Source organism: Larus michahellis, chromosome 3 (genome assembly GCF_964199755.1).
Source record: "Larus michahellis chromosome 3, bLarMic1.1, whole genome shotgun sequence".
In the NCBI taxonomy this organism is placed as follows: domain Eukaryota; kingdom Metazoa; phylum Chordata; class Aves; order Charadriiformes; family Laridae; genus Larus; species Larus michahellis.
In genome coordinates this window covers 23,611,547-23,627,081 of record NC_133898.1, presented here as the reverse complement: position 1 = coordinate 23,627,081, position 15,535 = coordinate 23,611,547, and the positions used below count along the sequence as shown (strand labels likewise).

The window sequence follows — 15,535 nt, the reverse complement described above, 5'->3', positions numbered from 1 at the left end:
GCGCATGCGCATCACGCGCCGCTCGCCAGCCAATGGCAGGGCAGACGGGGGACAGGCCGCGCCTGCGCACTGCTTTCCCCCCGCCGGTGGAGGCGCATGAGCGGCAGCTGCCATGGAGGCCGTGCTGGGGCCGGGTCCGCGCATTTGTGAGGGGGATTGCGCCGTCCTGAAGCGGGACGATGTCTTCAAGGCGGTGCCCGTGCTGCGGCGGAGGTAAGGGGCTTTCGGTCCCGCTTGCTATCTTCCCCCCACTTTTCTCCGTCGAGGTTCGCGCTTTCCCCTCGCTCGCGCCTGAGGCGGCCCCAACGGTCGTCGCGCGGCCCCGCCTGAGGGAAGGGTGAGTTGTGGGGGTGTCCCGGTGTGGCCGATGGGACCCGCAGCTTTCCTGCCGTGCTCGTCAGAAATACCGGTCTCACTAGGCCGATGTGTCAGGGAGGGTGAAAGATTTTAATGCTGCCTCAGTTGCTATGACGAAAAATAATAAAAAAAACCCCAACAACCCGGAAGATCTGGCTGCATTATTTGTAAGAAATCGAGAGGTGTTTAGGATGTTTTTCTGTTGTCATTGCCAAACTGGTGGACGTTGAAAAGGAGAAAAGGCGCAGCAGCCTAGAAAGCGTATCTTCATCATACTTACAGAATGGTTAGAGTTGGAAGGGACTTTAAAGACCATCTAGTTGCAACCCCCCTGCCATGGGCAAAGACACCTCCCACCAGACCAGGCTGCTCAAAGCCCCATCCAGCCTGGCCTTGAACACCTCCAGGGATGGGGCAGCCACAGCTTCTCTGGGCAATCTGGGCCAGCGTCTCACCACCCTCACTGTAAAGAATTTCTTCCTAATATCTAATCTAAATCTCCCCTCTTTCAGTTTAAAATTGTTACTCCTTGTCCTGTTGCTCCACTCCCTGATCCAGAGTCCCTCCCCAGATTTCCTGTAGCCCTTTAGATACTAGAAGGGGCTCTAAGGTCTCCCTGGAGCCTTCTCTTCTCTAGGCTGAACACCCCTAACTCTCTCAGCCTGTCTTATCTCACTGTGGTGTGTAATTTCTGCAAGTTGCAGCATTGCTTTGTTAATAATAGGGATTGGCTTTGGTGTTCCCTTTGTTTTAGACTGTAGGAAGATGTTAGCTGTCAGTTCCGGACAGTTACTGCTTTGGAGAGGATGCTATGAAAGGTCTCCTATTTCTTTTTCCTAGGCCAGCTGGCATAGCAAGAAGCACCTGCAGCCCAGCAGGACATACTGTAATCAGTGGGACACAGCCTGGGCTCTTCCCCTTGCAGCAGACAATTTTATAGACCAGTGTGTAGAAGTCAGTATTGAGTAATGTGGCCAGACATCTGATTCAGTAGCACGGAGATTTAAAGGTACTATGCTTGAACAAGACTGGTTTAAAAATGGCATAGCTCAGACCTAGGAATTTGTGAGTACTGGTTATTGACAGGCTTAACGTCCACCAGTAGAATCTGGCATGAAAATCAGTTAGTTACTCTGTTAGCTTGCAGAGCACTGTCAAGATCTGTTTGTTAGGTTGTTACTCAGTTTTTGTTTAAAACCCCTATCATGGAAGAAGGAATAAAAAGTCAGGTTAAATATTGCCACAGGAAATTAAATAGCTTTTGCATTAATTTTTCCTTTTCTATAACCTGATGAGGGTAAGGACAGTCCAAGAATACATGGTAGCTGTGGTTGGATATTCTGTTTAGGATGTTCATCAAAATGAATTTTGACTGCATGCACATAATTTTTATCTATCTAAATTCTTTTCAGTCATTTCCAGTCTTTTGTTAGTCTTTTAATATATGGGTTGGCAGAATTTACATGAGTAAGTATAATGCTGTTAATAGACACTGGTACCTGTTTCATTTGACAAGACTGGTATTTCTCTGGTCATCAAGGAAACCTGTGTAGGTCAGCCTGAAAGTGAAAGGCTTCGGGGATCCTTTTTTGTGTGAAGAAGGAAAAATGCAAACCTCCCTTAGTGCAATCAAAATGAAAGGGATAATAAAATTTATTTTTTTTTTTTGTATTAAACATTTCTAGGATTACATGACACACTCTGCTGCTGTCTGTTTTCTTCATAGTCTTTTTGGCAAATGTTATTTCAAAGGAGCTCTGCAAAATACAGGTTCATGCTCATCTTCTGCATGACCCAGCGTAGTTTAATATACTTTAGATTAATTTGATTGCTTGCCTTGTTCTGACTTTCTCTGTCAAAAATGGTACTGTGTAATTCAAGTGATATATCCTTGTTTTATCTGCCATTTTAGTATTCTTTTGAACTTAAAAAAAATAAATTCTTACTGTACGCTCAATTTAAGTTTTTTATTCTTTTCCTAACCAGTTTCAGTTTAATGTGTTTTTGTGGCTGGTTTCACTTTTTATGCTTGTCCTGGTTTTCTTCAAGGATATAGATAAAAATGTCATATATGAAGCTATAGTTTAGTTTCAACTATTGTGGGTTTCAGATATAGTAAAAATAATGCTTTTAATATCATTAACTTTTTTATTATTTCAGAAAAATTATTTTTGAGAAGCAGTGGTTCTATCTGGACAATGCCATCGGACATACTTATGGAACTACATTTGAAGTAACTAGTGGTGGAAACCTCCAGCCAAAGCAAGAGGTGGAAGAGTCTACCACAGGTATTACAGAGGATTGACTGGTTGGAAAAATGAGTTCTAATTAATTTGCTACTTTGATGATACCAAAGATGATGGAAAAGCTTTCTGTTAATCATTTGTTAACTTAACGTTACTTATATTCTTTCTGTCATAAAAGTGCATGGTTTTGTCTTGATCTGCTGTTTCACTAGTCCTGTAACAAATAAGCTTTTTAATACGGGAGAAAAATTGAACCTTAGTTTGGGTGAATATATATACTAAGGTGTATTTTACATACTACATTTCATTGATTGCTTAGGCAGTATGTTGCAAGGCCATGAAGCATGTGGGTTTAATCCTGAGAAGTGTGCTTTCTGTGAAACTAAAATCATATGTTTCTCCAACTTAAAGATATTTAGAGCTAGATTTTACAAATCTATATCCTTTTCCTTTAGAAACAAAAGAAGCAGGTACAGATAATCGTAACATAGTTGACGATGGAAAGTCTCAAAAACTGACTCATGATGACATAAAGGCTTTGAAGGACAAGGGTATTAAAGGACAGGTAAAAATAAGGTTTTGGTGTCATTTCTGTGCTACCTTGACGGTTTTATTTTAGTTTATGAAATAGGCTATTCTTTTTATCGGTGCATAGGCTTCAGTGCTTTTTCTTTGTTCTTCTGCCCAAGTCATGTTTTTCCTAAAGATCTGTTTTTACAAAAATGCAAAGGCTATTTTCAGAGAAAACTTCATGTAAGGTTGGCAACTTTGTCAATAGAGAGTAAAGTATGAATTTTTACGGCATCAGAAGTCATAACAGACAAAAAGAAATATTAAAACAGTTATGGAAATACAACTCATGTAATCACCTGTTAGTTTTGTTTGTTTATAACATTCAAAATATTATTTCTATATTACACATATCAAAATCGTGCAATAATTTAACTACCCAAGGTGTAGGAAAGGATTATGGATAAACACCATTGTATTAACAAATAACACTATGTAACAAACGTACTATGGGTGTGCCTCTAGGCAATACCTGCCAAACACATGTGATGCCTTTGTTTTATTTGCACCTCAAAAGCTAAGAATATTCTCAAGAGATGAGTTTCATTCTGTTAGAAAAGGGACTGGATTTTACCTCACACTTTGTCAAAAAGAAGTGAGGCCATCTTAAATGTTAATAAACCATTGCAGCCAGTTCTGTTGTGCACATGTTACCAGGCAAAATTCTCTCTCATCTTTGGTTTACCCTTTCTAATAAAAATAAGAAATTGCTCATGCTTACATCAAGTTCATCTCCTCTTTGCATCCTGCTGTTTGCTGCTGCTCTTCAGAGCAGCTGTTCTGCTTTTGCCTGCTTAATCATGGATGGATCCAAGGAGTTTAGAATGGTATTTCTTCTGTTTCCATGGTTGTGCTGCTCGTGGCGTTACCTGTTTGAGAAGAATGTACTAATCATTCTGATAGCTTTGACATTTTCTGTTTGGTCTCATTATCCGTGGCAGAACATCACTCTGGCTTTTCTGTATGTCCTCAGCATGTCTGTGCCATACATCTACTATACTGTTATTTTTGGTTATTAAAATATTCTTATCCTACTTTGTTAACTCTGGCTTCTGAACTGTAGCTGAATGTTCATTTTAGACTGTGTTGTATTAGCAGCAATAGATATTATTCTTCCATAAATGTAAAATTTGAATTCACGTTTGTGAATGGAATGTCTTTGTGATGCAGGCACAGTTTAGAGATGCTTGTTGTTTGAAGTAAACCCACCTCAGTGTTAATGGGGTTTGATTTCCCATCATTTCCCAAATCCTTACCAGGTCCTGAGGGATAGGTGTTAGGATGCAGATATAAAATGGTACGTACTGCCAGGGCATTGCAGGGTGACGCAGCTTCCCTTTGGCTTGTTTTGGTTGCCTTACAGAGATGCTCCCCGGTTTCCTCACTGGAATTTTTACTGAAAAAAAAACCCAAACCAAACAACCCATGTACTGAATCTAAGGTTTTTTTCAAGAATAAAGCAAAAAAAGAAAGACACACTGTTTCACACCATTAATAGTACATTTTAAGCATTTGACAACTTTAAGAAATAATGGCTTGAAAAACAGCAATAGAAAGTGAGAAGTACTTGCACCACTATATTTTGGAGCAAGTTCTTAAACCGCATTGGGAGATGCAGTGTCCACATTGAAAATTCTCCATTGTCATTCCTCACCACCCCCCTCTCCAAACTCCTGTGAGGCCAGGTTATACTATTGCTCTTTATACATGTTTCATAGAAACTTACAATTTTAGCAGTTAAACTACTTTGATCACAACCGAAATAGCACCATGCACCATTCATTCTTGTATTGCAGGCATGGAGGCAAACCCTCAGCAATGAAAGCTTTTTTCTGTTGGAGGTCTTAATGATCCCTCCAGCTGGAACCTGAAAGTATGAGGAAGAAGAGTTGCATTGGCAAAGGGAAGAGATCAGAACAAAGAGAACAGGAAACAAAAACTGGAATTCTGTGAAAACGTGGGAGGTAGAGAAAGAAGTCATGGGGAGTGTTGTAGGAAATAGTAAATACTACAGAGTTTTGACATTGTGCAAGGAGCTGGTACAGGAGTCTAGCACAATTTGGGAGGCAGATGAAGGGAGATGTCTGGTAAGTAGCCAGTGTACAGGGGAAGAACTAGCACAGGATGGAAAAAAAAAATGCTCTCAGAGATAGAGATGCTAAAGTTAGACAAGAGACCCAAAGAGGGAGTTGGATCGAAATAAATATTGCACATGACATCAGGTTCCTTGTTTTGTTCTGGTTTTGTAAAGTATTTTTGCCTGTATAGCTTCACAGGGTACTGTCACGCAAACTAGTTACTATGGGGAATGTTAGACTGACAGAATACAAGTCATTTTTTACATAATAATTGGCAATAAACATAACTCAGCTTCATTCTAAATACAGGATAATTAAAAGTAGCTATCACTTTGAGAAAGCAGGGTAGTCTCATTCACATTCAGCATGGGATAAGAACACGTAGGTAGTGAGGCTTCACAGTAAGGGCTGAAGCAATGACTTGCTGATGCCGAGAGAAACAATCCTGCTTTTTCTTCATTTCTGGCCGTATGAGTCTGCCCTCTCTCATCAGTTAGTTCTGACACCTACAGACTCCTTCCCCACAAAATACCCCATTTACAGGATAAGCATTCTCATTTTCATGCTGGCATTATGTAATTAAAGAACACCTAGAGACAAAAGTATATGATTAAATTCCTGCATGTAGTCAGGGTAGTGCCTCACTTTTCACGTTATTTAGTAGAAATTTACTTTGCCATTAATGTCAGTAGAAGTTAATGGTATACATGCCTCTACTGGAAGGAAATATTTTCAGTGTTTCTTTAAAGAAATACTATATATGAAATGAATTGGAAATAAATACCAGCTATAATGAAAATAAATTGTTTTTTCCAAGGAAATAGTTCAACAGTTAATAGAGAACAGTACAACATTCAGAGACAAAACAGAATTTGCTCAAGATAAATACATAAAGAAGAAGAAAAAAAAGTAAGTGAATTTTAAAATGTAGAAAATACTTAGTAGTTCTCTATTTTGTTGAGCTTGTAATAAGACTATTACTATGTGTTTCTTACAGATATGAGGCAGTTATTACAATTGTGAAGCCATCCACTCGCATTCTTTCAACAATGTATTATGCAAGAGAACCTGGAAAAATTAAGTAAGCTTTCATTTTGCTCCTTTTTTCAAATTACAACAGAAAGATATTTAATATTTTTCAAAATACCTGCATTATACCAGAGTATATAACACTCGTCACATTTCTTCTTGTTTTCCTGTTACTGGAAAGATTGTAAATTAATGAAAAATAATGTGATGTAGAAGATGAATCATTATGCTCTTGCAGTGAAGAGAAAACTCTCTTGCAAGCAGCGTCAGCTTTTACCATTTCCCTACCACCTCTGTCTTGCTAATTACCTCTGTAGACAGAGGCTCTTTGCGTTTTCAGAGGTATCTTCTACCTGGTTTTGGTCAGTGGCATATCGTCTCTGTTTTCTGGCTCACTAATCAAAATAACAACCCACCTACCAGAAGCAGGCATTTTTGTCTTTAATGTGATAGGGATTCAAAATCTCGTTCAATCAGAAGTCTCTAGAATTTAAAAACTTGGTTAACACTGAGGGGTGGCGGTGGGGGGGGCAATAACGACAGAGATATAGCTGTTTGATTTTCACTTACCTAAATTAAATGATACATTGTTACAGATATTGTTTAAGATGGACAGATTTATTGTTTTTAAAGCAGTAAAAGTAAATCTAACATGCTGAGACTTAAAAACCCTCAACTTTATGTTATTTAAGGCTTCTCAGACCTTTTTCCTTCTCCTTCCCCCATCTCCTTCACTCAGCTTTATTTATCTGTTAAGATTAGTTGTGATTTCCTTGGCCATCACTGAGTCTCATCAGTGCAGACGCTGCAGTGCCTAGAGTTAGGTTTTGATCTGGGATTGCAGGTGGTGCCTGCTACTGCAAAACAGATGAAAATGACTGAGGATACATTCTGGATTAGGAATGCATTAAAATACCATTTGTTCTTTACTAAACTGACATGTTAGAGCAACAAAAATTTGAAAAGAAGTTCAGAAAATATTTTGTCTGAATCCCATAGCATGAGATGTGCATTTTATTATGTGCACCCTCTTCATAGCCTGCTTTTGCTATTTTCTTAGAAAACCTCATATGCAGTAATTCTAACTCTTAAGAAAACTAATTTTGATATTTCCTCAAACTCTCTGTCTTCTAGCCACTTGCGATATGACACCCTAGCTCAGATGTTGACTTTAGGAAACATCCGTGCTGGCAACAAGATGATTGTAATGGAAACATGTGCAGGCCTCGTGCTGGGTGCGGTGATGGAGCGAATGGGAGGTAAGTAACACAGTAGCTTTGGTCACGTAGAGACTGAGGGCTTACTTGAAACTTAAGAAATCCACATCTCAGTGATACTTCTAAAAGGCAGTACTTCAAAATGCTTCCTCAGTTTTTGAAATCTACTTTTACTGTCTCCAGTATTCAAAGAGGTACTTGTATTTCCGTTGGAGAAAATTGTATTTTGCATGTTTCAGCTGGATTTATTTTTCACTATTTAAAAAAAAATAATTAAATTTGCTATCACTGTCTGTAGATGTATTTTAGTTTCTGTCATAGCATAATGACACTGTGTTCAGAAAAGGCGGCAAGGAGTCTGTATGCAGGTTCTTTCCAGGCACCTGGGAAGTCCAGGAAAGTGAAGGGCAGATAAAAGGAAAAGTAACACAGGAATTCAAACAGCCCACAGCATTGAAAATGTTGTCATTCCTCTTGTTCACTGCCCCAGGGATTTAATATCTGCAAAATGTGTATTTTAAAGGTAGTATAAGACATTTTCTTGAGCTTATTCTAGGAGAAGTTTGACTTGTTTTTTATTTCTCAAACTCAGTTAATTAGTTTCATTGTAAATCATTCAAAGACACTAAACAGCGATAACAATTATATTCCAGAAGCCTGGAAAGGTAGGAAGTGTGATGTAGTGTTGTGCACCCAGATGTGCTGTCTCTTGGCTGAGAAGCACACAGGCAGTTATACTATAAATTGTTTTTACTTCAGCAACTTTTGGCCATAGAGGTACTTTCTGATGTGATAAATAAGATGCAATTTCAATATAACTATTTAAAAGTTCCTTTTAGTATGTTTAATCATATGACATCTCTACCTTTAGAGTCTGGATGTTAAAGAAATTCTTTGCCTATTAACGCTGTTTAAATTAGCTTTAATTTTTTATCAAAACCACTCCATAGTTATAGGTAACTATAGAGTTATAGGTAACTATAACTGTAGAAAACTTGTCTTTTCATTCTCAATTTATTTAGCTTTTCTAACTATTTGTCACTGCTTATATGTTCTATGCTGGTCCTAAATACATGTTTAATACTTGAATAATCTTTGAGTTACCTTGTTGTTCTGAGTTGCAGTAACTGTTGTCCTTCCAATAGAGATTTTCTACCTTGAGGCAAACTTTAGCAGCCTGTTAAATTTGATTAAGGTTAGAGTAAGAGCAGGCAATTTACTTACCTATTCTTAAATGTCTGCTTCATTTGTCCCAAAAGTCATGGCTTTCCAATGTGTTTTTAATTCTTTTGCTCTCATAGGCTATGGATCCATTATTCAGATGTATCCAGGAGGGGGACCTGTTAGAGCTGCTACCAGTTGTTTTGGATTTCCAAAACCTTTTTTCGATAATCTTCATGAATTTCCTCTCAGCAAAGTGGATAGTCTTCTCTCGGGGACATTTTCTACAGAGACTCTGCCTTCAGAACCTGAAGATAATGTGCTAGTGGAAGAAGAAAGCAATGGATTGACTGATGAGAAGCAGATTTCACTACAGGAAATAGAAGAGGAATCTACTACTGAAACAGCTATGGAGATCAACCAAACAGAAGAGCAAGACACCATGGACATTAATGCTGAAGATGTAGAATTTAAAGAGAACAAAGAAAAAGAAAATAAAGACAATGTAAGAATATTTATTGTGGCTATTCAAGTTTTACAATCTCTATATGCTTAAAATTCTGCTGTCTGAATCAGACATGCTAAAATACAGCTTATTCAGGTGTTAAAATGGAACTCTGGAAGTTGTGTTTTGTCTTCCATTAAGCCATCTAAGATGCAAATAATGAAAATCCAGTCCATGCAATACCGATCCAATATATAATTTCCAATTAAAGTGCAAACTATCTGTCTTGTTGTTCAAAGGTTCGGGAAAAGCAAAGAAAACAATGGGAGAGAAGGAAAAAGCTAATAGAAACTGCTGCTTTGTTGACACAGAAGAATGCTGATGGGTGAGTTTGCTTGTAGTCAGAAAGGTCTTCTGTTTGAAAACACATCTACAGAAAAAAATTCCCTTCAAAACAAATAAAAGTTTTGTTTTTAAAATACTCCAATTTTCTTCTTAATATTTACAAGCAAGCAGTTAACCCAGGTGTGTCTTTGGTCTTGTTTGTTTCTTACTTGGTTGAGATTTTTTCTGTTCTTTAACTGTTTTGGAATTTCATGATCTGAAAGTCATGGTTTCTTGACTAGCTATGAGTAAACATTAAAAAAAATATTTCTATCCAAAGAGAAACAGAATCCAGGTAGAATTTAATATAAAATGACTGCCGATAAAAATCACAGGATTCCAATTGGCAAAGTAGAACCTGAGATTTTAAGTTTATTAAATTGGAATTAAGTTTGTTGTTTCAGGAGTTTATTTGTTTGTTTGGTTTTGATTTTAGAAACTCATCTCTTTTTTACACAAGAAAAAACGCATAACTTCGTTTTACCTGCTTTAGCCAGGATTGATTGTTCTGAAGGAACAATTTAACATGAAGATTTAGTATCAGACACTTAAAACAAATACAATATATTCCTAGAAATTCAGCCCCACAATAGTGTAAGAGCTCATGGTGGTTGTGACTTTTTCATGATGTTCTTAGCAAATGCTGAAGTGATTTGAGTTACTCAAGTAACATTGATTTAGTTAATTCAATAACATTCATATTAATTTTTCCTCCAAAGAATATTGGCTCACTGGGAATAAAGCTCTTCTGCTAGGATAAATTTAATACATATTTATTGGTTATATTTAAATGCTTGTATATAATTTTTCTGATTATTATTATGAAATGTTTTAACTCATGCTCATTCATATTTTAATATATTTAAATGCTATAAATTTAAGTGGTAGAATTAGCCTTTTCTGTAAAGATGCAGAAACGGGTCATTCTGTGTTCTCTGAAGCACTAAAGCCTTAAAGGAGGTTTGTAAAAGTGCTGCACATCTCTTTGGCAGCAGCAGCGCTGCTGGTGATGCCCCTGGATGACCATTACACTGCCTAAACAGCGGTAGCATTTTGTCACCTGCACCCATCATTATAATTAATGTCAGTGCATGGTATGGCAAAGTGAAAAGTAATATTTGACTTTACTTGATTCTTCCTGTAGTGTAGAATAGTATATTCAGTTGTTGATGAAGTTTGAGTTCAAGGAAGCCTATTTAGGATTTGTCTCTTGCTCATTTGTTTTCAATCACTTGCATACTTCTTTTGTCCTTTGTAATGCATGAAATCTATAACAAATTATATCCTTGAAGGGATGAGTGAGTTCTTGCTCTAGGAAATCTTCAGCGTGATGGGGGGGAAGAGAAGTTAATGGTTGTCTGAAGGCACTGTCCCAGATAGCTCAGTCAGGATCACCTTTCTTTGGTCATCAGCCTTTTATAGCCCACCACTTGTTTAGATCAAAAACCACAGGGTACATACACTGCTAAGCCAGGAAAATCTGGCATGGAGTAAAGAAATGCTTCAAACCAACAACTTGGCCCGGGAGTGGAAGCAGGCAGCGAAGTTAGGATTTTGTTTTGTTTTGCAAGAGAGAAACAGGGAAAGGATAGGTAAAAGCTGGTTAACATTGGAGGTGGGAAGAAAGATTAGGACATACTGTCAGAATTTAAAAAGATGGTCAGTAGGTAAAGATGGGCACCAGTTTTAGGAGAACTACTTCTCGAGGTCCTGAATTTTACAATATTTCCTACTTAATGTAGAAGATATAATTTTAATAAAATTTATGCCTTCTCTGCTGTTATGTGGTAAACCGGTCCCTCTACTAGATTTGTTTGTTCAATTCCATTTATGAGAGTTGAAGTCTGTCACAGGTCTTCTAGGGGGGAAAAAGAAAGGGATTTGGTATTCTTCTAAAGAAGACTCTGTTAAGATAGACTATTAAATTTTTTTGATACAATGAAAGCAGAAATTGGTTTATAGCCACTCCATGCATTCAGAATTAGACCACACACCGTCTCTATACCCTTCCCTGCCCTTTCTCTACCTCCTCCTTCTCCCTTCTCACCCAGTACATTAATTTCGTGACTGGCCAGACTACCTGCTGACAGCAATATGTGCTGCCATATGAGAGGACAGAATTTGATTTTTCGCAGTCTCTCTCATCTCTCTGTGACCTTCCTGTTGTCTGGCAGAGCTCCTGGCAGTGTCAGTGCCGCGCTCCAAGCCTTCCGAGGCATAGTCTGGACTCTTGTTTTCGTTCTGGTCCACTTGGTTAATTACTGAGCACAAATTTTTTGAAGTTTAGAATTTGGGTTAAGTAAGGCCATGGCCAGCAGAAAACCAAAATGGAAACAACTACAAAGGAATTCTCTCACCTCTTTATAGTGTTTAGAAAATTGAACATCCATTTTTACCTCCCTTTTGTTAGGTAAGTTTGATGGTATCTCCAGTGCTGTGCAGTCCCCTAGAGAACAAATGTTAGTTAATTAATTGATGGGTCTTTTCATATAGTAACTGTATACTAGAGAAGTAGTTTAATTAGCGCATTCTTTCTGCAGAAGTACAACTTACTAACTGATTGAATGTTAGCCATTTCTTGCAGTACAGTTTCGCAGTGATTTTTTTTATTAAGAACTCTAGATTAATCTGTAGAGAATCTTAAGCATCTGTAAATATGAGATACAATGTAATATTAAAATGGAGATGAAGAATAAAATATGAAGCCTTTAAGTTGGCAAGGACATAATTGCTTTTAAAAAGATTTTTAGTCCTGCCCACGAAGGGATTGTTTTCTCTTTAAATAATAACTTTTTCATATAAAAACGTATTTTATGAAGATTACCCAGTTTAAAGAATCACGACTGAGGTTGCATCCTAAGCAACAATTAACAGTCACAAAACTGAAATATCTGGACAATGGTCTTAGGGTAGAGAAAGCACCATGCAAATTCTTGGGTTGCAGGAATTGTTGTGGAGCTCAGCACAGCTGAAATGAGTGTTTCTGCAATGCATTTAATATACCGCACTTTAGGGAACAAGTGCTTTATCCTCTTAATTATGCAAGTAGGAAATCGTGATTTGTTTTTCTGTTTGGGGAGTTGTTAGAGCCATGAAAACATGCTGATTAGCAACATTTAAGCTATAATTGATCGCTGTGCTAAATAGGAGAAAATGTCACTTGATGAGTAGTTTTTAGAAGCAGAAAACTAATGTGCATGAAATTTCTTTTGCAGCTTAATTGTAGCCAGCAAGTTTCATCCCACTCCTTTACTGCTTTCTTTATTGGAATTTGTTGCTCCTTCCAGGCCTTTTGTTGTCTACTGCCAGTACAAAGAGGTAAATCAAGTGTGTTACTTTAGCTGTTACAGTTCAAGTTTGAGATTATTCTGCTGTATAACCTACTCTCTGGGTTTTTTAAGCCATTATTAGAATGTTACACGAAGCTGAGGGAAAGAGGCGGTGTCATTAACCTAAAGCTGTCTGAAACCTGGCTACGAAACTACCAGGTAAGGATTACAGTAAGTGGCTGTCAAAACTGCATGAATACTGGGGAGCAAAACACTCTCTAAAAACTGTGGGGTTGGACTGACTGAAACTATGTATAAGCTCATGCATTTGTTTTGCCTGAGAGCAGTGGGGAAATACTCTGAGAGTGTTAATGCTTCATTGCAACAATGGCAAATGGAAATGGTTTATTTTCTTCTTACAAAGCATTTCATTGAAACATTTGCTGAAATATTTGTAGCACACTGACAGATGCAATAGCTGTTGTGCTGTAGTGGCTAGCCTAAAGCCAGGGACAATCTAATGTTGTGTAAGAGAGATGTAGCAAAATATTGCAAGTGTTTATTCATTTCTAGTTGGTTTGATAGCTGAAAAAAAAAAATGTACCGTTAAGAATGGCGGTGACTTACAAAGTCAGTGTCTTCGAATAACACATTTCCTGGAACTAAAGTAACAAGAAGTTTCTGTTGTTTGAACAACAAGATGTTTGCAAACATGGAGTACTCTCTCAACTATGAAGACACGGAAGCATCTGACTTCTAAGCAGCCTACCACCTCTGCAGAGGTTCTTGCATTTTTCTGACTTACTCCTTGCCCGTAGCCTTCTGGAGTCTACAAGGAATTATTATTTATGGGATGGCTTAATTCAAGGGTGGCCACAATTACTGACTATTGATCAGGCAACCAAATTGGGAATGATTAGGAGATGGACAGGTGAAGATGTTCACAAGTGTTAGGCTTGGCAGGGGTTACTGTGGCCGAGTGCAGTCAGGAACAAAACTGCACCCTCTCATGGACACAGGTAAATCAGCTTAGACCTGTGATGGCAGTCGAAGCAAGGAGGAAGCATAACTGAAGAGAAAGCGTTTACGGAAAAGTGTGATGTAGCTGAAAGTGATGGTTCATTGCTACGTCTTACCGTAAGAGTGGCTACAGAAAGATTATAGTGACAGAACTGGAAATTACCATCTTACTGAGTGCTGTTTTGTTAGACCAGCTGTGGTTTCTTGCAAAGTATACCAGTCCTGAACACATTAATGAGACTTTCATGTATCCCAAACCTTAACTTTGTACTTTTGCTGGAAATGCCACGAAGAAGTAATCAGTAGGGCAGTAGCCTGTATTCCTACGTATTTCTATAACTGGTTTCTGGGATGCAGATACTTGGCCCTTTAAAGAGAAATACACTTTCCAAATTACTGCTTGTTGTGATGGCTAGAAAAAAAAATTACATCTTATACTGTAAGCTTAAAATACACAATTTGATGTGCACATATAGAGCGAATTTTTACAGATGCTTGCTTTTTTGTTTGTTTTGGGTTTTGTTTTTTTAAAGGTCTTACCAGATCGAAGCCATCCAAAACTGACAATGAGCGGAGGTGGAGGGTACCTTCTGTCCGGTATAACTGTTGTCTTGGATAAGGGCAAGTCTGATTCCAGTCATTTACAAGCACTGAAGATGGAAGAGCCGTCATCTAAAAGATGCAAAGTTCAAGACCTTCATTGTTAACATTTGAAGAATTGATTTGTTTTTTAGATCTCAGGAGTCTTACTGTTAGTAAAATATCAAGTATACTTTCTGTGCTCTTGACAGCACAGACATGGTACCTGTCATACACCTGTCAGCAGGAAGCAGCAGAACCGTGTGCTAGGGAGGATTGTCTCGCTCTTTACCAGTTTACATCATCAGAATGAGAAGAAAAACCCTTGGAAGCAAACATCACACTGAAAACAGGGTAACTTCAAAAGGAAGAGAAGATCAAGAGAAGATGAAGCATCAGTGAAGGCATTCTTTCGTTTGTTGCCAAAAGTGGGTATGACAAAGTAGGTTTTTTTTTTTAAAAGGTTGAGTCCGAATGAACACATCTAACTCAGCTGCCCCTTTTCCCAGACCAGCATCAGGGTAAAACCTTCTGCGCAGTGATCTGCTCCCTCTTTGGACACAGAACCCGGCTGTGTTCAGTAATTTAAGGAAGCAGAACGAACAGCAAAAATCATACACTTTTTTTTTTCCAAAGGAACAATAAAAAGAGAATACTAATACCAAAACTTTACAGTGTGACCCCATGTTTTCCCGAAATAAATACAGAAGAGAAAGTGCATGTTTGTAAATTAAAATACCAAATATGTAAACAGAATGTCTGTTATTAGTATTGCCTGGCATTTTCCTGAGAGTTGTTATACGTTTTAAGATACGACTATTTTGAAGACCGCTATATGTATATATATTTATTCTACTGTTTTATCTGTCATGATGTGTAGCTTTTTTATTAATTTTTTTTTAAACTTTGCATTTGCCTTTTCAATTAAAATGCAGGATGTTTTTCCTCATGAGATTTATTTCCATTTTCTTACTTTTCCCTCTGTTTGGAAATAAAGAGGTCTAGCAGGGCCTTTAGGGGGTGAATGCCTTCCCTGTCTGCGTCCCATTGAACCCCCAGTGGGGAGCTTTCGGCCCAGATGGGAGCTCGTAGAGCCAGCAAATTTCCTCATCAGTGGGAAGCTGGAGCTTTCAGACTATATAAAGCTGTAAAATTCCATACCCTACTAAGAGAAATGCTC

The 15,535-nt window shown here is 38.0% G+C and overlaps 1 protein-coding gene across 5 annotated transcripts; it reads left to right on the top strand.

Annotated features, from left to right (window-relative positions):
- Positions 1-37: 37 nt before the first annotated feature.
- Positions 38-15,304, top strand: TRMT6 (tRNA methyltransferase 6 non-catalytic subunit). Of its 5 annotated transcripts, none has more exons than XM_074579167.1 (11): positions 47-213; positions 2,518-2,645; positions 3,059-3,168; positions 6,069-6,160; positions 6,249-6,332; positions 7,415-7,539; positions 8,799-9,163; positions 9,403-9,488; positions 12,703-12,805; positions 12,889-12,975; positions 14,310-15,304. In XM_074579167.1, the coding sequence occupies exons 1-11, from the start codon at positions 113-115 to the stop codon at positions 14,481-14,483; spliced, it is 1,455 nt and encodes a 484-aa protein (XP_074435268.1). In that variant the 5' UTR covers positions 47-112; the 3' UTR covers positions 14,484-15,304. The 5 variants fall into 5 exon arrangements, with proteins under 5 accessions (XP_074435269.1, XP_074435268.1, XP_074435272.1 ...); XM_074579172.1 differs by lacking the exon at positions 47-213 and adding an exon at positions 235-337; XM_074579168.1 differs by lacking the exon at positions 3,059-3,168 and having other exon boundaries at positions 38-213.
- The last annotated feature ends 231 nt before the right edge of the window (positions 15,305-15,535 follow it).